The 22,569-nt window shown below is 45.6% G+C and overlaps 1 protein-coding gene across 4 annotated transcripts in view; it reads right to left on the bottom strand.

Moving 5' to 3' along the window:
- Positions 1 to 19,173, bottom strand: part of RHBDL2 (rhomboid like 2) — a 54,812-nt gene extending 35,639 nt beyond the window's left edge. Inside the window, exons 1-2 of one of the 4 annotated variants that reach the window (XM_045859736.1) lie at positions 18,931 to 19,173; positions 18,059 to 18,151 (exon numbers count right to left, since the gene is read on the bottom strand). Coding sequence is in view for 2 of the 4 variants with exons in the window: in XM_045859734.1 (XP_045715690.1) it covers positions 9,498 to 9,523 (26 nt within the window). In the remaining 2 variants the exon portion in view is untranslated. Of the gene's footprint in view, positions 1 to 9,497; positions 9,546 to 18,058; positions 18,152 to 18,930 lie in introns of those variants that run through there. The other 3 variants (XM_045859735.1, XM_045859734.1, XM_045859738.1) reach the window with 3 other exon arrangements.
- Positions 19,174 to 22,569: the final 3,396 nt, after the last annotated feature.

Here is a 22,569-nt window from a genome sequence, read left to right on the forward strand (position 1 = left end):
GGAAAGCAAGGAGCAGTATCTGTGAATTATGAAAAGCAGATCCATCCTACACCCAGAAATATACCCTACCAATGAATCTGAGCAAGTACACAAAGCTGTCTCTTAAAGATATTCTGTGCGGCACTGTTTATAGTGGTGAAAAATTACAAAGAACCTGAATGTACCTTCAGGGTTGTTGCATTTTCTGAATTCTAATTCTTAGGTAGTTCTTCCTTATACTGTGCTGAAATCTGCTCACCAGCACTCTGCTCCTGGGTCCAAGGTTCTCCTCCCTAGGGTCTCACAAAGCAAGTCTAACCTGAGGTCATGTCATTCATTTTGTCCCTGCATGGGTATAGCCTCTGTAGATCAAAGTCAGGCTAGAATATCTGGGAGAACACTTTAGATTAGCAGAATTTTTAGAAGTCCAATTGAACAGGAGTCTCAAAACAAGTCAGCCATGCTTACAACACATTACAGACTTGCATAGTTACAAAGGCATCCACGGGCATCAAATTATTTACTTGGCCACTCTCATTGCAGTGTTACTTGCTGAGTGGAATTACTTACTGCACTGACTGTGCTTTCTCACTCACTAAGCAAAGGTCATGCAGGTTTCTTGGACTTTCTTTAATGTTGGCTTGATGTCATGCTTCACCTTTTCTCTACAGCAAATGACAGCCAACTGTTAGTTGAAATCACACACATACCCTGCAAAAACACTGTAAATTACATAAATACCAACCACTATGCTATATATAAATTAATAATGTCAATTGTAGTTGAAAAAATAAAAAATTAAAATCAAAAATAAATTTTAAAAATATAATATCACACACGCATACCAAAACGTTCTCATCCTACTGGTAGGGAACCATTGGGGTAGTGTTAGTGTGGATAAGAAAGGAGCCACATACTAAGCCTGATGAGCTCAGAGGAGGTCTTCATGTTGGCCTTACTAACTCAGAGACCAAAAGTAACCACACAGGATGGTCTGAACAAAAAAATTCCTAACTAAAACCCGGCCATGACAGGTAGTCATGTCCTAGACCTGTAGCTTCCTTGACAAAGGCCAGTCTTTACTTTTAGTGAGCCTGTCTGTTTTCTTTTTGGATCTAAAATCACATACCTTTGAAATGTCAGAGTGATCCCCTTTCCCAGGCCCCTCAGAGTACACCCACCCCACCAGAGAACCAGACCACAGAACCTCTCGTTTTTATCTCGTTCCCCACATACCATCTCTCTGTGCTCTGAATGGCATTAACTTTCCTGTGCCCACCAACGTAAAAGCCCAGCATTTGTTTACTTTGGCCAAATGCAGGCCCTGTTTCTGTTCTCTTCGGCAGCAGCGCTCGCTATGCTGTAAACGTTGAGAGGAAGGAGGCTCGAAACAAGTGCTATAAATGTCTCCTGCCTTTAAGGAGTATTTTAGATTACTAATCCAGAGAAAAATACAAGCCTCTTAAATGTATCATTTTGGATGTTGTCAGACAGATAGGTGTTAACCCCAGAGATTTCCCCACTTTGCTTTCTCCCACCGGCTTAATCCCCCACCAGTGAATTTCATGTAACCCTCCTAACGTCTCCTCTTTTAACTCTCATGTATAAAATAAGCTGCAAAATTGCCACTCTCTAGAGCATTTTTCTCAATTTATTGAGATTTTGCTTCCCAGAAATTATCATCAGTTTGGTTCAAATAAAATCATAAAAATTTTCCACCAGTTTGGACATTTCTTATGTTGACATTAGAGAGAATATCTCTGGGGAAGTATAAAAGACTCATAGCCTTCTGGTTAAAAGTGGAGATGTTCCCCCTGCACCCCAAGAACCAAAGACCTTCCTTTCATGGCCAGCAAGTACTCTTCAGAAGAGGAAAAGTGGGAAGAACTTCCCTACTTCCGGACCTTATCTCGTAGCAGCAGTGCTTGTATTATGAATCATGGAGTAGGTGTGTTGGCCAAGGATTAGAAAGGGCAGGGCTGTGCTCATTTACCCAGAATAGTTGCCAGCCTTTTTTAATTTTTTACTCAAATATATTGGGGTGACATTGGTTTTGATGTAAACCATACAGATTTCAAGTGTACTACTCAATAAAACATCCTCTGCACACTGCACTAGACAATCTTCGTCCCAGCAAAGTCTCTTTCCATTCCCGTTTCCACCCCCTTTGCCCCTTGGCCCAACTCCACCTAGTCCCCACCCCCTTTCCATCTGGCTATCACCACGCTGTTGTTGTCTGCCGTTAAAAAAAAAACCTGTAGAATTATCAATTTACATAAGGAGTGCTACACAGGAGGCCCTTGACATCAGCTGGGGATTTTTCCACAGACCCCCCAAGTGTCCTCATTCCCCATATACCACGCCGTGTCCCCCAAACTCATGCTGTAGATTAGAGCCAAAGAGTGTTCAGTGATTTCATTTCAGACCCTCAACGATTCTATAACTGCAAAAGTAATTCATAAAATCTGTTGTGTGAGGGATATTAACCATGTTCATCTGCACCTGAGTTTCCAAAAAAGAAAACTTGGTTTGTTAATGGTATTTCTTTTCATGTTCCATAAAGTTTAATCTCTCAAAGAGTGGTTTCTGCACTGGCTAAAAAACATACTAAAATCACTTTCCAAAGCATTTGTCCTTGTATCTGTGAGACACACGTAGTGGATCTCTGGATGTCAGAGAGCCTACACACCATTGAACTTGACATTCCGTGCCAATGTAGCTAAAGCTTCTCTTTATGGACAAAAAAAAAAATGTCACTTTCTCAGGCCTCTTCACTTTGTTTTCATTTTTATCACTGGCACTATCAAGGACCTATTTTTCTGAGTCTCTTATACTCCTCCAACAAGAAATGAAGATTTTAGTCACTGTGTGCATGTTGCATAAAGGCAGTATCACTAGGAGACAATAAATAGTAAAGTCACATGAGATGTCAAGGTAGGACAGTAGGCCTGGCTCACTATTATAGTAAGTGGCTGGCAACAAGCATAAGTATTTTTCTTTTTTTATTATTTATTTATTTTTAGAGAGAGGGGATGGGAGGGAGAAAGAGTGAGAGAAACATCAATGTGTGGTTGCCTCTCACACACCCTTTACTGGGGACCTGGCTTGCAACCCAGGCATATGCCCTGAGTAGGAATTGGACTGGTGACCCTTTGGTTTGCAGGCTGGTGCTCAGTCCACTGAGCCACACCAGCCAGGGCCAGGCGTAACCATTTTTCAATTCATTCATTTACAACAGGCCATTTGAGGGTAGCTAATGAAATACAAAAACTGTAAGTGATGAATCTGCAAACGTGGAGGACTTCTAGTGTATTCCTTTAATAACACTTACGTAGTGACCATTAGTCAGTTTTCTTGGAGAATTCCTCATCTGATGCATCTTGGCGGGCAGCAAGGACCATTTCCTACTACAGAAGCCCAAGCTAAAAATACTCACTTTTTCCAATCCTTAGCAGCCAAGACTAAGGTACATGACGTAGATTTGACCCATCAGCTGCATTTGCTTAGGATACTTCGGGCCAGAAGTATCCTGGGGGTGGGGAAAATTCTTTACAGCAGTGGACTATGAAGCAGTGGCAGCACTATCTGGTTGGTGTCCGATGCCAGCTGTATCTTTGACAAAGGCTGCAGCAACCTGCATACAGCCGAGACAATGAGGCCGTCTTTGCCTACCTGGCTCTGTGATGTGATTTGTATATAGTTCCTGGTCTCCCTTTGTTTCTGCTTATTTCCCAAACCTTGTTTATGCAGCCTTCTAGTGCTTTTATAATCTATCTGTGAAATTATGATGTGCTGAGAAATATGTATTTGGTCTTTATCCCCATTTGGAATTTCCAGAGGGACGGAGGGGATAGGAGCATCTTCGGTTATTTATAATAAGCCTCTTTCAACCGTATCTGAGTTTATGCTAATGAAGTAACTCTTGGAGGATGGGGGCTGGTTGCCAGAGGAAACAATCACGTGATTAGAGAGTTGGAACTTTGGGCCCCAACCTCTGGGGAAGGGAAAAGGGCTAATGACTGAGTTTAACCACCAATGGCCAAGAATGTAATCAATCATGCCTATGGAATGGAACCTCCAATAGAAACCCTAGACAAAGGGGTTCAGAGAGCTTCCAGGTTGTTGAACACATCACGGTGCTGGGAGGGTGACGCACCCAGAGGGAGTATGGAAGCCCCACATCCCACCTCACACACCTTGCTCTACGCATCTCTTCCATTCAGCTGTGCCTGAGTTGTGTGCTTTGTATGCAGTGAACTGGTAATAGTAAGTAAAGGCCTCTCCTGTAAGCAGATTGTTGAGCCTGAGGAGTGGGTAATAGGAACCCCAATTTATAGCCATTTGGTCAGAAGTACTAGGAGGCCAGACCCGCAACTGGCCTCTGAAGTGGGAAGAAGTCTTATGAGACCGAGCCCTTACCCTATGGGTCAGTGTCAGAATGGCTTGGTGTGAAAAACTCACACATTTGGTGTCAGAAGTGTGAAAAGGAATAGAGAGTAGTTTTTCTTTTACTACCCAATGTGCTTCCAATAAAATTAATTTATCAGTGTAATCAGCCAGAATCAGTTTATGTCCCTTGCAGCCAAGAACCAAATTAATACACCTGAGTAGCCAAGAAACTCTTCTCATCCATCCTGCTGCAAGTTAAACTCGTTTCTTATCCTGTGTTTGGGAGGCATAGTGTAAGGAAAGCACAGCGGAGACGTGTTTTCTGGTCCGGACTCTGCCACTTCCCAGCTGTGTGTGACCCAGAGCAAGTCCCTCCCCAACTCTGAGCGACAGTGCGCTCACAGGCACAGGGAATCGTCCGCACCAGACCAGAAGTTTCCCAAACTGGCTGTGCCTGAGCACCCCCTCCGGCACTTGTTTTTCTGTACAGACCCCTGGGCCCATGCTGAAGAAACTAATTTAATAGATTTAGTAGGTCTCTGACAAGTACACCAGTGAAGTGGAGGCAGCAGCACCTTTGAGAACCACACACTCGGGCTCTCTAAGGGCCATTCTGTCGCACATACTCTGTGACCTTCTAATGGAAGGCAGAGACGGTGTTACTGCTGTATTCCTCATGCCCCAAAAGTTCCTGGCACATAGGAGATGCTCAGAAAATACTTGTATCTAAGTAAAAGGTAAACAGAAACTCCTTGCAAGTTTTTGGTAAATCTAAAATTATTCCAAAATAAAGTTTATTGAAAAGAATACTGGAAAGAAGGAAAGAAGGAAGAAAGTAGGTAAGGAGGAAGGGAGGGAGGAGGAAAGGTAAGGAGGTACAAAAGAAGGAAGAGGGAGGGAAGGAGAGAAGGAGGAGCGATGGGAGGAGTGGGGAGAGGCATTTTACCCACACCACATTAACTAAGAGTCTTATATCACTGTGTTGAAAAGCACCTCCCATCTTGCTTTTCCCCTGCACACACGCCCCACCCCATCCCCACCACATTACTGTTCTGCCATCAAGGGCTGCGAGAGGAGACCTGTGGAGCCGCCATGCTGTAATGGCTGCAGAAGGGCCTGTGGCCTTTCTGTGAGGAGCACTGTTCCTTGTGCTTGGCACTGCAAAGACCTGAGTTCTACCCCCAGCATCCACACTCAGTTTCGCTGGGCCTCCGTTTCCTCAGCTGTGAAACAGAGCTCCTCTGTCCTCTGGATATCCTACAGAATTATTATAAGGATCAAGTGAAGTAAGAGTTGTCACATTACTGAGCACTGCATGCTGGGTTCCATACTAAACACTTTATGGGCATTCTCTTCATTAATTTTCACAACTACCTTGTACAATAAGGTAATAACACCTCTATTTTATGGATCACAGAACTCAGGCATCCGGAAAACTTGATCAAGGTATACAGCCAGTGAGGGGAGGGCTGGGGAGGAGCCCAGAGTGTCTGACTCTGAGACTCCATGTGTTCCTCTGCTCTGTGACTTCAACACACCTAGTCACAGAAATGTACATCTCTGTTTTGATTATTTCCACCCCTTCCTTCCCTCTACCCTAATCTCCCTCTTCGTCCTCCAGCTCCCCAAACAGAGCCAGACTAGACCCTGGGAGTTCCCAAATGGGAGCTGCCAAAGAACTGGCAGGTCACCAGCTCTGGGGATGGGGCTGGGAATCCCCACCACTCCCATCGCTGCCACAAGGAGTTGGCATGGAGACAGGCATCCAGGAAAGGAAAGGGTTTGCTTGTCTGAGAAGCCAGACTCACCTTCCCTTCTTCACCTCACCCAGGAGAGGCCACCACTTTAGACAACTCCTCTTTCGCAGAAGAAAGTTTCGATCATTTGCTTGTGTTTCTTTCCTAGCTGCATTCAAACAAGTAGGTTCTAAATAACTGAATTGTTTTTGTAAACTGCTGGCCCCACCCATTCACTGGTACCAGGCAGGCCCCTGCCGAGGCTGTGTGCAGCCTTGATGTGGCTGGCCGGCAGGCTATGCAGGGCGGCAGGCTATGCTGGGTGTACCCAACTGCTGCCCAGCTAGGCCTGGTGAGGAGGCTTTTGGTAATGTTGCGAGGCAACCTGAGTAATTGGAGAGGCCACAGATTGGGCTACTGGGCCACAAAGATTAACAGTGTCCTTCGTCATACTGCAAACCGTCATTATGCCCAATTCCAGAGGCCTGCAGCAATCTCTGTGGTTATGATCTGAAAGAGGGCTTTTTTAGCTACAGAACTTGAGAGCCAGCTTTTCAATATTATGGGTTTGTGGCTGTGGTTGTTTCTTTTTGCTACATCTCTGAAGATACACTTGGAATAAATAAGCAAAAGATTTAAAAACAAAAAAAAATGCCCTTTTCCCCAAAAGTTTTCCTTCTTCCTAAAGCAAAGCACTCTTGCTCTCAATTGTGAGGGCAACCCAGGCAAGGACACGCTGCTTCCTAAGGTCTCTGCACGCCCACTACATGTTAAAATCTTCTTCCTTGGAATCCCACAACTGTGTCACGATTCAGGGCTGGGGGCCAGGGCCTTGGTCCTGTCTTTGTGCCTTTCTCATTCCAAGAAAATCACGATGCCTCCCTTTCCCGGTCTACAGAACTACTTTTACTTATCCCATTTTAATGGTTCCTCCCAGTTGCCCTGTGAAGAAGATATCATTATTATTCCCACTTTATCGAGGAACAGCTAAGGCCCAAAAAGGCACCCATGATTACATACCAAGTCACAGCAAAGCTGTGGCACCAACCCATTTTTCTGAGGCCAGACCCTGGGCTCTCCACTATACCAGAACACCTCTGCACAGAGCTATTTAAAATGATACATATATTTTGTACCCTATTAGAATATGAAAAATAGTAATAATAATACACACTTGTGAAGAGACACAGAATTTCACCCTATATCTTATAATATCCTCAATTCATCACGTATATTGATGGGGGTCAGTCTTTCAAAGCTGCCTCGTGTACACTGAGGAAGACAGTCTGGAAGAATTCCCAAAGGTGGACACACTATTTAACTAGTTTAACAGACCTAGCACAACAGAGCATGGGGCTGAAGGAAAACCCTGACCCTGAGCCATCTCCTTAATTCAAGAAGTTAACTTTATTTGAGAGCATTATGACACTATATCAGTCTCTTAGGTAAGGAGGAAGAATCATTGCTTTCATTACATATTGTATGTATAGGTGTTTTTCAGAAAGACTTACACTGGCCCTGGCTGGCATAGCTCAGTGGATTGAGTGCGGGCTGCGAACCAAAGCATCGCAGGTTTGATTCCCAGTCAGGGCACATGCCTGGGTTGCAGGCCACGGCCCTCAGCAACCGCACATTGATGTCTCTCTCTCTCTCTTTCTCCCTCCCTTCCCTCTCTAAAAATAAATATAAATAAAATCTTTAAAAAGACTTTCACTGCTTCATCCACAATATTTCTTAAATGGCGGTCCATCAATAGTGACCAACTGTGCTGGTTTGCACGGGGCTAGGGATTTCTTGGGATGTGGGACTTGGGCAAACTGAGGACAGTCGGTCACCCTATCATTGACCACCTACATCAGAATCAACTGAGAATCATCTGAGGATGTCAGGTGAAGATGGCCGGTTCCAGTCTTAAGGCATTGGTCCTTAACTCTGGCTACACATCAGAACCATCCGAGGAAGCTGTAAAAAGTATCTTTGCCTGAGCTTGGCCAGATCAGCGGAATCAGAGCCTCGGGGCTGGGGCCAGGGCACTGGTGGTTTTCATTGGCAACCAAGACTGAAAACTCCTGCCCCGGAGATTTGGATCTAGAGGGTCTAGGCTAGGGTCTAGCTCAGGAATCTACTTGCTTTTTCCACAACTCCCCGGGGGATTCTACGTGCACCACAGTCTGGTAACCAGTGCTGTGTGCATTCCTGGGACAAGCATACCTTAAATGCCTCATCTATGACAGGCTCTAAAAACACAAAGAAAAATAAGCAGAAGAAAACCTCCTGTTCCCCAGGCCCTCCCTATGCAGTGGGGAATAAAGACCTATGAACTGTTCCAACACAGTACACTGCGATTTTAAATTTAAAAGTGGGTCAGCATCATCAGGGTGGTTATGGTTACTCAGTTCCCAGAAGCCTTATGTGGTAGATTAAAGATGGAGCATGTGATTTTCCATTCCTTCCACCAAGAGGTGGGGTTCGCTCCTCCTCTCCTTGAATCTGGGCCAGCCCTGTGACTGGTTTTGACCAATAATACGTGGCAGAAGTATAAGACCTGACCTCTCAAGGTCAGGTCTTAAGAGTTCACTTTTGTGATCTCTTGCAGGCCTCACTTTTGTTCCTTTTGGAAGGCTCCCTCTGCAAAGCCTGACACCATATAAAAAAGGTTGACTACCCTGCCCTGCCTGGGTGGCTCAGTTGATTGGATATCGTCCTGCAAACTGAAAGGTTGCCAGTTCGATTTCTGGCCAGGGCACATACTGGGTTGCAGGTTCAATTCCCCATTGGGGTACTTATGAGAGGCAACCAATTGATGTTTCTCTCCCTCTCTTTCTCCCTCCCTTCCCTTCTCTCTAAAAATAAATAAATAAAATCTTCTTTCTTTAAGATTATTTATTTTTAGAGATAGATGAAAGGAGGAAGAGAGGGAGAGAAACATCAATGTGCGGTTGCCTCTCACATGCCACCCCCCCACACCAGTGGGGGCTTGGCCTGCAACCCAGGCATATATCCTGACTGGGAATTGAACTGGCGACCCTTTGGTTTGCAGGTCAGCACTCAATCCTCTTAGTGACACCAGCCAGGGCTAAATAAATAAAATCTTAAAAAGAAAAAAAAAGAAAGAAAGAAAGGTTGACAACCCCGAGGCCACCGTGCTGTGCGGAAGCCCAAGTTACTCGAGTGCAGAGAGGCCATGTGGAAGAGTGCCAGTGCACCGGACCTGTGAGTGAAGCCATCCTGGACCCTCCAGCCCATCCACCCACCAAATGAATACTCATGCTCCTTGACTTCCGATAGGGTCACACCCTGATAAATCCATTATGAGTTGAAAATATCATAAGTTGAAAATGCATTTAGTAAAGCTAACTTACCAAACATCATAGATGTGCTCAGAACACTTACATTAGCCTACAGTGGGGCAAAATCATCTCACTGCCACTGCCCAGTACCACAAGAGAGGATCATACTGCATATTCTAGCCTAGGAAAAAAAATCAAAATTCAAGGTACAGATTCTACTGAATGTACATCACTTTCTCACCATTGCAAAGTCAAAACCAAAAAAAATAAGAAGTCAAACCATTGTAATTTGGGAACCATCTGTCCAGCCAAGGGATTGTCCCCCACTGACACCATATGGAGCAGAAGGACTACTCAGCTGAACTATGCCCCAATTCCAGACCCATAGAATCATGACAAAATAATCCACTAAATTTGGGGATGATTTTTTTATACAGCTACCAACACACCTCATTAGAACTAGAAGACAGAAGGACACCCCATACCATTCTGCCTTTCCATTTCCATTGTTCATTTTCATAGCCCTCCATACAACAGAGTACAGTTAGTCTCCATCTGTGTTTCCACTGCTGCTCCTCTCCAAAACAAAACAAAAACACAACCATAAATCAGAAATGTCAACTTTGCTTAAAATTCTTCAATGGTTTCTCACTGTCTGCAAGATAAATGCAGGATCCTCACCATGGCTGATTATACCCTTATGACCTAGCTCCTGCCTGCTCTGTGGAATCCTACCACCCTCCCCCAACATCTCTGTGCTGCAACCACAGGGCCTCCTTTCAGTCCCGAGAACACACCAAGCTCTCTCCTGCCTCAGGGTCTTTGCATTTGATGTTCCCTTTACCTAACCCTTTCTCCATCCCTCACACACACCCCAGCACATTCATATAAGGTTAGCTCCTTCACTTCCCTAGGAAGTCTTCCCTAATAAATCAGCAAGCAAATGAAGAATGAAGGAAGAAGGAAGTATGGAAGAATATAGCACTGAAATTACAGTAGTCAGAAAACCTTGATTCTTGCTCCAGTTCTGCCCCTGCTTACCTAACCAGGCACTCACCTCGCCTGATCAGAATCCGCGTCCCCACCACGATGCACATGGCCAGAATGTGTATATGTGCCACACACCAGAAGTCTTCACAGTTTTTGCTCAGAAGTCCCCATAAGAATTTTGAAAAATCTATGACATTCTCACACATTTTAAAATAATAACTAAAATTATTTTTCATGCCCTGGCCAGCATAGTTCAGTTGGTTGGGCATGTCCTGCAAAGCAAAAGGTTGCCAGTTTGATTCCTGGTCAGGGCACATGCCTGAGTTGCAGGTCTGGTCTCTGGTTGGGGTGTGTGCAAGAGGCAACCGATCGATGTTTGCCTCTTACATCATTGTTTTTCTCCCTTCCCTCCCCAATAAATGAATGAATGAATGGATAGGTAGATGACAGATAGATAGATAATAGATAGATAAAATCTGTTATAAAATTATTTTTCATGAGTATAAATAGGTTCCAAGGTGGAATTTTCTAGCACAGTTTTAACTAGGGACATGATTTAGATATACAGGGTCCAGCACAAATAACACCCCACTTTTATTACAAAATCATAACCATGTAATTCTGTAATATAACAATATCACACTCAAGCACACCATATGACATTGTAGGTGAAATGTTCAAATTAAAACTATAAATTATTACACTGTATATACTACCCTATCAACCACACTCACGCAGGCCTCACTTCTGCCGGACCCTGTATTTTCATCCAAACCTTGTAGCAACAGCTTTAGCTTGTTCCATTTATGGAACTTGCCTACCATACAAACCAATTGTCAAAGCCAGCTCTCACTGTCAAACCAATCAACCTAACCAGAATAATGTTCTGCCTGTAAGAAAATCCACCTTCATCTTTAAAAATTTCTATAAATGAGCTCATTTGCATCCCCATGACAACTGGCTCAGCTCCCAATTATAATTTTACAAGACATAGATAAAAAGCTAAAGTATTTATGTTTAGAGTAGAGTAGCATAATGGTTCAGAGCACACATTCTAGAGGAATGGTACAAGAGTTCAAACCCTGATTTTGCCACTTAATAGCTCTATGACCTGGGGCAACTTATGAAACCTCTGGGTGTCTTGGGAACCTCATCTGTAAAAGAATAAGTATCTACTTTATAGGTCTGGTATGCATATCAAATGAGTTTATTAATCTGTAAAACCCTTAGAACAGTGTCTGGCATATAACTAACATTAAACAAGTACTTTTTTAATTTTTAAAAGATTTTATTTATTTTTTAGAGAGAGGGAAAAGAGAGGGAAGGAGCCATTGACGTGTGAGAGAAACATTGATCAGTTGCCTCTCACACACCCCCAACAGGGGACCTAGCCAGCAACTCAGGCATGTGCCCTGACAGGGAATCGAACCAGTGACCTTTCAGTTTGTAAGACAACGCCCATCCACTGAGTCACACCAGTCAGGGCAGTTTTTTGTTTTTTTGTTTTTTAATAAATACTGTAAGAGTCTGTAGTAAGGCACCACCCCTTCAGTTCACTTTATCTAATCTCTCTCTCTGCTTAATCTCTCTGGAACAAATCATTCTCCAGTTATCCTTTTGGTTGTTGTATTCCCACATAACTCACCATGAAAAGATTCAGTAAGGATCTAGTAAAGCCAGAAGGGAAACAATGGAAGCAGAATTGAAAAGGAGAATTTAAAAGAATCAAGACAAGCAGAGTATTTTCAGGAAAGAGTACATATGGAATGTGAGGATCTTGAAACTGATTCCCTTGAAGCTATCCAGGTCCACGTCGTCATCCGTCCCCCACCCCACCACCGTCCAGGGCCACATTTGGCACAAACTCCCTGGACACATTCACAGCTCCTTGTAATGCCTGGTGTCCCATCTACAACTGCATCTATTTCTCCTTTATATAAGAAATCACAGCTTTTGGCTTTCAGCTTTGGGCTCAGAGGAGGCTTAAATGAAACTCTCTTTAGTTGGTCAGTCCAAATTCAGGTTCATCTGACAACAGTTGCCTCCAAGATAAAAGTCGTATACTTGAGGTGTACTGGTGGCGAAGTCGATGCTACATCTGCCCTGGCCCCCAGGGTCAATCCCCTGGGTCTGTCTCAAAAAAAGTTGGTGATGACATTGCCAAAACAACAGGTGACTTCAAGGGTCAAAAGATTATAGTGAAACTGACCATTCAGTACAGACAGGCCCAGACTGAGGCAGTGCCTGCTGCCTCAAAGCCCTCAAAGAACCACCAGGACACAGAAAGAAGCCAAAAAAACATTAAGCACAGTAGAAATACCAATTTTTTTGTAATGTGCGGTTGCTAGGGGCCGTGGCCTGCAACCCAGGCATGTGCCCTTACTGGGAATCGAACCTGCGACACTTTGGTTCACAGCCCGCGCTCAATCCACTGAGCTATGCCAGCCAGGGCTGAAATACCACTTTTGATGAGATTGTCAACATTGCCCTACAGATCCAGCACCAATCTTTAGCTACAGAACTCTCTGGAACCATCAAAGTTTTCCTGGAACTGCCCAGTCTGTGAGCTGCAATGTCGACAGCTGCCATGCCCATGACATCATAGATGGTATCAACAGTGGTGCCATGGAATGTTCAGCTAGTTAAGAACTAGAAAGGAAAATATTTCAGTTAAAGATCATTTGACAACCAAAAAAAAAAAAAAAAAAAAAACCAGAAAGCACAAAGGATTGCAAGTTAGCAAGCAGTATATCCTAAATTTGTTCCAGATTATACAAATGTAAAACATTCATAAATTTCAGTACTTTTATAATATATTTTTAAATTTCAGTTACCCAGTATACAGCTGTAACCCAGTGTACAGCTGAAAGCAAAGCACTCATAGATCAGGACAGACACGGAACAAGTCAGGGTGCCCTTCACGAACCTAAAGTCCTAAAAAGAAAGACTCATTTCCTCAGACAGGTAGGAACCCCATCAGGCCTAGAGACCATGGTATCATCTCCTCAACCCTCAGGCATGAGCCACACTTCTGAAATACAAGTCAGATGGTGTCCTCCCTTTGCTAAGTCCCTTCAATAAGTCACCCAGTGCTCTTGGTGTAACATCTAGGTTCCTTAACAAGACACACAAGGGCCTCATGACCTGAGCCCTGCCTATTTATTCACTCTCATTTCTTGCCATTCCTCCATACACACACCCTACACTTCAGCCACACTGAGCCCCCAGCAATTCCAGCTCTCTCCCTCTGCTAGGCCTTTTTCATGAGAATCTCCCTCTGCTAGAATACTTTTCTCCCCCAATTTGTTTTCCTGGTGAAGTCTTAACACCCCCTTCAAAGATCATCCTAAACACCTCCTCTGCAAAGCTGTATTGAGCATCTACTATGTGTGTGCCACAGTGTAGAACAAAGCAGAGATGGTAGAATTAAATGTACCCCTTAGTACCTTTAACAACCTCTGTTCCTGTCTAGGGTACTAGTGCCTTCTATATATTATCACCATCTCCTCTGCAAGGCTGTAAGTACCCTGAGAACAGGACTTCTGTTTTATTCATCTTCAACTCCTTCTTATGGAGCCCATGAAATGCATCAATGACTGTATCCTGGAGAGTTCCAGTTAAGATGGCAGCGTAAACACTGCTTCCCTCCTCTCACAACCACATCAAATTGACAACTAAACTATAAAACAACTATCATTCAGAAACAATTACAAAATTAAAGAAGAAACCATATCGAAACTGGCAGGAGGAGCACAGACACAGAATGGGTGGGTCCCACACCCATGTGTGGCGGATAAAAACTGCGAGGGATATCTCAGGAGCGAGGGGTTCTAGCCTCACAAGAGGCCCCAGAGTCTAGCTATAAAAACCAGTGGGGAGTGAGGCTGTGAAAGACATAAACTGCTGGACTCCCTAACAGTTCCTCTTAAAGGGCCCATACACAGACTCACTCGGACTCACTCCTTCTGAGCTCCAGCATGGGGGCAACAGATTGAAAGGCATCAGAGATATATACAGGGAGTAACTGAATTATCCAGCATCAGGGCAAGAGCTGGGGGGTGGCTTTCTCCCAGATAGAAGTGCTAGCAGAGGCTACTGTTCCTTTTCTGAGCCCTCGCACTGCAGAGCTAGAGTCAGCAGGCGGGCACCTGAGATTCCATCAACCTGGCTTACATTGTTTGTCCCACCCTTGTGATTCCCTGAGTCCCTGTCCCACCCAACTTTCAGGCCTACCCAAGCTGTTTCCAGTGGCTCTTGCATATGAATGGCTTGTCTTGGTCCATGCTTCAGATTTTCCTAAATTCTCTCAAACAGCATCTGGCTTCAGCAAGCCCCATACATCTAGCTAAGTTGCCCCAGGCCAGCACCAATAACAGCTAGCCTTGGTTCACAGGTTGACCTCACCTGGACACCTCTAAGCCAGCACGAATAGCAGCCATCTACAGATCACTCTGTAGCTTATGCTGTGTGACCCCAGACAGAACACAGACAGTGGCTGACCTAGGAAGTGCCAACAGCAATCAATGCTCAACTACAAAAGGGGAGTGTATGTAGCCCACACAGTGGGCACACCTTGAGTACCCAGCTTGTGTAATAGGGGAGGCTGTGCCACTGGACCTTACAGGACTCCTACTGCATTAGGGCCACTCATATCAAGCCTGGGAGACATAGCAGCTCTACCTACTACATAGAAACAAACATAGGGAGGCTGCCAAAATAAGGAGGCAAAGAAACATGGCCCAAATGAAGGAAGAAAACAAAACCCCAGAAAAAGAACTAAACAAAATGAAGACAAGCAATCTACTAGATGGAGAGTTCAAAACACTGGTTATAAGGATGCACAAGGAAATTAATGAGAACCTCAGCAGCCTAAAAATGATCCAGTCAGAAATGAGGGATACACTAATTGTAATAAAGAACAATTTACAGGGAAACAACAGTAGAGTGCATGAAGCCGAAAATCAAATCAGTGATATGGAATATAAAGAAGCAAAAAACAACCAATCAGATCAGCAAGAAGAAAAAAATTCCAGAAACATGAGGATAGTATAAGGAACCTTTGGGACAACTTCAAGCTTACCAACATTCACATATTGGGAGTGCCAGAAAGAGAAGAGAGAGAGCAAGAAATTGGAAACTCATTTGAAAAAAATAATGGCAAAAAACTTCCCTAACTTGGTGAAGGAAATAGACATACTTCCTAGACAAACTTGGAAATAGACAAACTAGGAAATAGACAAACTTGGTGAAGGAAGTCCAAGAAGCACAAAGAGTCCCAAACAAAAAGAATCTAAAGAGGCCCACACCAAGACACATCATAATTAAAATGCCGAAGCTTGAAGACAAAGAGACAATTTTTTTAAATGATGTACTTATTTATTTTTTTAGAGAGAGGAGAAAGGAGGGAGAAACATCAATGCAAAGAGATACATCGATTGATTGCCTCTCCCATATCCCCAACTGGAGACCTGGTCTACAACCCAGGTGTGTGCCCTGACTGGGAATCAAACCAGCAATCTTTTGGTTCACAGGCTGGCACTCAATCCACTGAGCCACACCAGCCAGGGCAAAGAAAGTATCTTAAAAGCAGCAAGAGAAAAGCAGTTACCTACAATGGAGTTCCCACAAAATTATCAGCTGATTTCTCAAAAGAAACTTTGCAGGCTAGAAGGGATTGGCAAGAAATATTCAAAGTCATGGAAAGCAAGGACCTACAACCAAGATTACTCTCTAGATAGCTATCATTTAGGATCAAAGAACAGGTAAGGGCTTCCCAGACCAGAAAAACCTAAAGGAGTTCATCACCACCAAACCAGTATTATAAGAAATGTTAAAGGATCAAGAAAGAAAAAGAAAGAAGAAGGAAGAAGGGAGAAGAAGAAGAAAGAAGAAGAAAGAAAAAGAAGAGGAGGAAGAAAGGAGGAAGAGGAGGAGGGGAGAGTGGAGAAGGGGAGGGGGAGGAGGAGGAGGGGAGAAGGAGGAGGAGGGGAGAAGGAGAAGGAGAAGGAGAAGGAGAAGAAGAAGAAGAAGAAGAAGAAGAAGAAGAAGAAGAAAGAAGGAGGAGGAGGAGAAAAAAGGAGGAGGAGGAGAAGGAGAAGAAAATATGAATGGCAATAGCCCTGGCTGGTATAGCTCAGTGGATTGAGCATGGGCTGTAAACCAAAGGGTCACTGGTTTGATTCCCAGTCAAGGCACACACCTGAGTTGCAGGCTAGGTCCCCAGTGGGGGCCACATGAGAGGAAACCACACATTGATGTTTCTCTCTCTCTTTCTCCTTCCCTTCCCCTCTCTCTAAAAATAAATAAATAAAATCTTTTAAAAAATAAAAGCCCTTTAAAAATGTGAACAATAAAATGGCAATAAATATGCATCTATCAACAACTGAATCTAAAATTTAAAAACAACCCACAAACAACCATGCAGAACAGAAACAGAATCAAAGACACAGACAAGGTTTTGATGGTTGCCAGATTTTGGGAGGGGGCAGGTAGTCAGGGGAATAGGTGAAAAAGGTGAAGGGATTAAGAAGTACAAGTTGGTTGGTACAGAATAGCCATGGACATGTAAACTGCAGCATAGGAAGTAGAGTAGCCAAAGAACATATATGCATGACCCATGGACATGGACAACTTTATGGGGGCTGCCTGAGGGAGTGGGGGGTGAGCTAGGTGGAAGGGGCAAGGTGGGAAAGTTGGGACAACTGTAAATAGCAGTTTTATCATCAATAAAATACAATTTTTAAAAAATGTGCCCTGGCTTGTGTACCTCAGTCGATTGAGCATGGGCCTGTGAACCAAAGGACTGCTGGTTCGATTCCCAGTCAGGGCACATGCCCAGTCAGGGCACATTCCCTTGCAGGCCAGGTTTCCAGCAGGGGATGCATGAGAGGCAACCACACATTGATGTTTCTCTCTCTCTTTAAAAAAAAATGCTTGCTAGACTCATTTACTCAAGGATTCATCAAAAATATTCAGCAATACAAGTTGCTGGTTATATAACCAAACCAACAGACACTGTCCCTGCCCTCTTGGGACCAAAAGTGCACTTGATAGAATGAATGATGTGTGAATGAATGAATGAGTTAACGATGAATCAGGGAAGGAGTGTGCTCCTCCCCACCTGGATGGGGCAGCCCATAGCAGGGGATGTGCGGGAAGGAGAAGCTGGTGGCTGGGAAGCTGGGGAAGTTGCTGTCCTTTTGTTCTTTCTGATACAGGGAAACTTACTAGCCATGGGACCTTATGCAAATCCTTTAGCCTGTTTGCACTTTCATTTTAATGATATCATAACAGGGTTATGATTACAGGGTTATGATTACACGAGATACTGCATTTAAAAGCAGAGGGGGTCTAGGAACTGGTAGTTCTCATTACTTGCTCAGTGTGAGTGCACAGTCTCAGAAACACAGCAGGAGAGCCTGCTGGGGCTAACATCCCCCTGCGGCCCAGGTGCCATGCCTGGTCCAGCGCTCTCACTTCAGACCCGCTGGAGGCACCTCCCCTATCCAGCCCAACCCCCAACCCTTCTTGGCCTCCCTCTCTTCACTGCCCAGTTCTGTGTTTACTTCCCAGTGCTTTCAGGGCCAGAGGTTGTCTTACATATCCTTACAGGCCTAGAGAGGGGGATGTGGCGGGAAAGGGCCCAAAGAACAAGGGAAGAGCGCCGAAATTTACCGAGGTTTCAGGTGTGCCTGGCGCCAGGGTCGGTGCTTCGCGTGCCTTATCTCCTGTCATCTTCGTTACAGTACCATTTTACAAACGAGGAAACTGAGGCTCGGGAAGATGACAGAAGTGGGACATGAAACCAAGTGTCTCTATGATTCCAAAATAATTTTCCTCTGTGCCACACTGCCTACCAGCTTATACATGATCATTAAATGTTTGTGAAATAAATTTCCATTTTCCTATTCCCCGGAAGAGCAGAAATTGTGTTTTTCTGCCCCAGAGAATCCAGATACATATTCAAACAATGATGAATAAACAAATAAATAATAAAAAATATGGATGACTGAAATCCCTCAAATACCCCATACCAGGAAGGAGGAAACAACCCTGAGGGCGGCGCCTTGCAGGAAGAAGCCCGAGACCGTCTCCCCTCGCTGTGGTCTGCAGTGCCCAGAGGAGGGGCAGAGGGCGGGCAACACTGGAGGGCTAGGAACTGGCTCAGTTGTTGGGAGTGGGGAGCTGGGAGGCAGGAGGGAGGGTGGGGATGTTACTGGGGGAATGTGATGTAGGGGGAGAGAAGGCGGATGATTGACCGGGGCACAGAAAGGGAATAGAATTACCTGGCACCCCGACCACGCCCCTCGGGAAGGAGCCAAGAAACAGCCTCCTGACTCCGGGTCAAACACATTGCCAACTTTGAAAAGAAAGTTGCAAAATCCCAAGGGCCACTCCGAAAGGCTACTCCGGAAGGGAGGTTGCTAAGGGAACAAGGTACGATCTGCCTCCTTCTCATTGCCCTCTCTCTCACTTCCTGCCCTCAGCCCCCCTGGCCACACGGAGGGACTCCCTCCACCGGCTCCCAGCACCCGCACGCAGCTTACCTCCTTCCCGCGGGAGGCGTCCGAGGCAGGGCAGGCTGCTTTCCGTGTTACCTCCCGGGCGGAGGGGTGCCTCTGCTGCCCTGAAGTTCTTGCCCTTTTTCTGGGTGATCCTTGGCCCCTCCTCGAACTAAATTTGTCTGGCAAGTTCCCAGCCACCCTGCCTTGGGGGAGGGAGCCTGAGGAAATCCCCTCCCAGCCTTGAGCCTGGGCCTGGGCCGCCGCCAGCCAGCTCCGCAGTCTCACTCCTGGGCTGGCCCTCGATGAATGAGTCTTCCCCCTCCGCCTGCCTGGGACTGAGCCAGGGAGCCTGTGCCAGCCTCCCCGCTCTTTCTCCGTGGCTCTGACAGGGAGCCCCATTCCTCCTCCAAGTCCTACCCTACTGCTCTATGACTGGGTCTTCTGCCTTGCAATCTCAGCTCTCTAGGAAAGCCCTTAGCAAGGTGGTCTCTACTTATCCAGTTGTGCTCTGGTAGAAACCCAGGCCTGGTACTGGGCACCAGGGTAGGTGACCTGATGACTCTCAGCAGGGGTTTAGTCACAAGCCCCAGGCTCTCTCCATTAAACTGGTTGTACATTGGGCCCTGGTGAAATATATCTGCCAGTTTCTGATTATTCATTCAATGCGTTTTGAGAATAACTCGCCTGTGCTAGGCCCTAAGGATGAAGAGGTGAATTAACATGGTCTCTGACATCATGCTGTACGAGGAAGAGAACAAAGAAGTATTTCTGTAGCTGTCCGCCCAAAATTCAGGCATCAGAAAACGGGGGATTCATCCCCTGCGGGAGGTTCTGGGAAAGCTCTTGGAGAAGATGACAGGCAAGGTGGGTTTTGAAAGATGAGTAGTTCTCCACAGCTGCAAGGGGGAAGGGAAGCGCAGGCGGACCCAACAGGCCAGGCAACTGGGCGGTCTCTGGCAGGAGCCTCTGGAAGTCGGAGGAGGCGTGAGCCGGGGTGTCAGATCAGGAAGGGCCTTGTGCACTTTGTTAGAGGACTTGGATTTATCCTACAGGCACTGAGAGTCACAGAAAGGTTTTTAACAAGGGAGACAAATTTCAGATTGCACTGGAAGCGGATGGCTGGGGCCTGCAACGTTAAGAGTGGTTTTGAAGGGACAAGATTGGAGGCAAGAAGACCAGCCAGACTACAGTAAATGCTAAGGCAACAGATGATATGGGCTTAGCCAGGACCCAGGCAGGAGCCAGAAGGGAAGGGATGGTTTCAAAGATGTTAAGGGGGTTAGCACTGATGGGGGTTAGTGAGTAAGGGAAGAATCTCCCTCTCACAAGCTAATTATCTCCCAAGGACATCTCCAAATGCCAGCACATTGGGGGTTAGGGCTTCAGCATATGAATGGAGGTTGGCGGGGTGGGGAGCGGGGGATGATACAGTTCAGTCCATAGCACCAGGCATACTGCCCACCAATGAAACTGGGCAAGAAGGGAAGACTCAGAAGCCATAAGAGAAAATGAGAACTGGAGGGGACAGAGCAAGTACGGTGAAGGGGTGGGGAGCCCTGGGAGGTGCCTGGAAGCACTAGAGAGGGGCAGCTGAGGCAGCTTGTAGGGAGCTCATGCCTACGTATGAGGGAGGTGCACCCCGCCCCTAATTTCTCACTCACATAGGTGGCAAGGTCACTTGCTAGAAGTTAGAGAGATCAAGGTTGAGCGGAAGATTGAAGCAGTTTGTCAAATGTTTGAAAAAAAGAGCTGGGAGGAGAGAGAAAAGTGACCGATGTAATGTAGAGGTCCACAGAGAGATGCCCAGAACCCCAGCAGAAAGGCAAAGGCTCATAAGGAGATGAGCGTGAGGAGCCCTCAGAAGTGAGAAACTAAGAAAAGCAGGTCCTGTCCTGAGTGGTATCACACAGTAAGGTCCATGCAAAATGGATGAAGCCCAGGGTGAATGCCACCACCCTCATTCAGCCCCTAGAACTAGAGACTGAGCTTTCCCATAAGATAGAACGTGTCTACAGAAAGAAAGTAGACTTCTCTTTGACCCCAGCTCAAAAGGTCTATGGGCAGCCATAGAAGTGCAAAGAGCACACGGGACAAACATTGGCACCGGGGAGGGTCGCAGAACTGTGGCAGGTCCACCCTGGTTCTCCCACCAAAGAACACTGGACCCACGCTGTCAGACATGCAGCTGACCATGTCCACCTTCCAACCAACCTCCCTTGTTCCCATTTCATCCTCAGCGAGCTGCTTCCTAAGCTGTATGATTTCAGAAAGGGAAGGCCCTCTGCCCACACCCAGCACACATCCGTTAGGAAGCTCTCAGAGAACAAAACCTGTATCTTATTGTCTGTGTGTCCCCAGCACCCAGCACGGGGTGTAGCATTGCGATGGGATTCAAAAAAGTTATTTGCAAAACAGATCTGAGGAGGGGTGATATGAATATTTTTTGTAAATTAATAAATTCTTATTCAGGAGCTGTACATCGGTGGCCTGCAAAGCTTATTAATGTGAATCAGTACCTATAAATCACATGAGTTCTGAGATATTAACAAGCTCATGTTTCTAAGCTGGCAAAAAAATAGAGTCTGCCCCTGGACTGGGGTGTTTTCGCCGAGATCATGCCGCTTTGGGGCCAATGAGTCAGTCTGTTTGGCAATGCTACCCCCACCTAGTAACATCCCTCCCTCCCTGTCATGAAGCTTAAAGGGTCTTTTCCAGTTTGGATGTTTCAATTAAAATTCCTACAAATGTTTGTGTGGCTTTTTTTTCCCTCCAGCAGCTCTTTGCTGCTCAGGTAAAGAACAAAGAAGCAGGGTGTAGGATTGATTCAGGCTTGGGCACTGCAGAAACACGAGGGCTAGGTGTCCTTTCAGATCACCACGTCCCCATTTCTCCGAGAACAGCTCCTATCCACCCTCCCTCGGGACTTTGACTGTCTTGTATGTATCTGTGACCAGCATTGGTCACCATGGCTGGACCAGAGAAGAAAAACATTTGACTCAGGTAGGGCCAATTCATTTCCCTTCCCTAAAAATCTCAGTGGAGACAGGAAGACCCTCCTCCATCTCTGCTTGTAGCTACAACTTAAAAAGTAAGTCTGGGAGCTAAGGGGAGTCCGTGTGTGGAGGTGCAGAATAGACTAACCTCTTTCTGGGCCCTCTGAGCTTACCACATTGTACAGGGAAACCCCAGTCTTTCCCTCTTCTGTGTCTCCTTCACTGCTCACACAGAATGCTTCACCTCGGACAATTCTGGTCACCAAATGTGAGTGGGGGCTCCCCCACCAAACAATTCTCTGACACTAGCGGGTGTCCTACCATTTAACTCAATCCTGACACTATCTACCTGAAAATAGCCCACAGATTAAGGGCCCAGTCCCACCAGACTGCCCCCCACTTCAGATGCCAATCACAAATAGTAAGCCCCCAGGTTACCCACAACTTCCGTCCGACTTGACTACAAATTGGAGCTTCTGTATTCCCCTCCTCAGGGTTTGATTAATTTGCTCCAGTTGCTCAGGAAACTCAGGGTAACACATTTACCAGTTTATTAAATGATACGATGAAAGATACAGATGAAGAGACACTGTGGGTGAAGTCTGGGAGGGTCCCAATTACAGGAGCTTCTGTCCCCGGGAGTTGGAGTGTGTCACTCTCTCAGTATGTGGGTGACTTTACCAACCTG

The sequence above is a fragment of the Phyllostomus hastatus genome, unplaced genomic scaffold (assembly GCF_019186645.2).
Source record: "Phyllostomus hastatus isolate PE091 unplaced genomic scaffold, TTU_PhHast_1.1 phas_scaffold_182, whole genome shotgun sequence".
NCBI classification, from domain to species: Eukaryota; Metazoa; Chordata; class Mammalia; order Chiroptera; family Phyllostomidae; genus Phyllostomus; species Phyllostomus hastatus.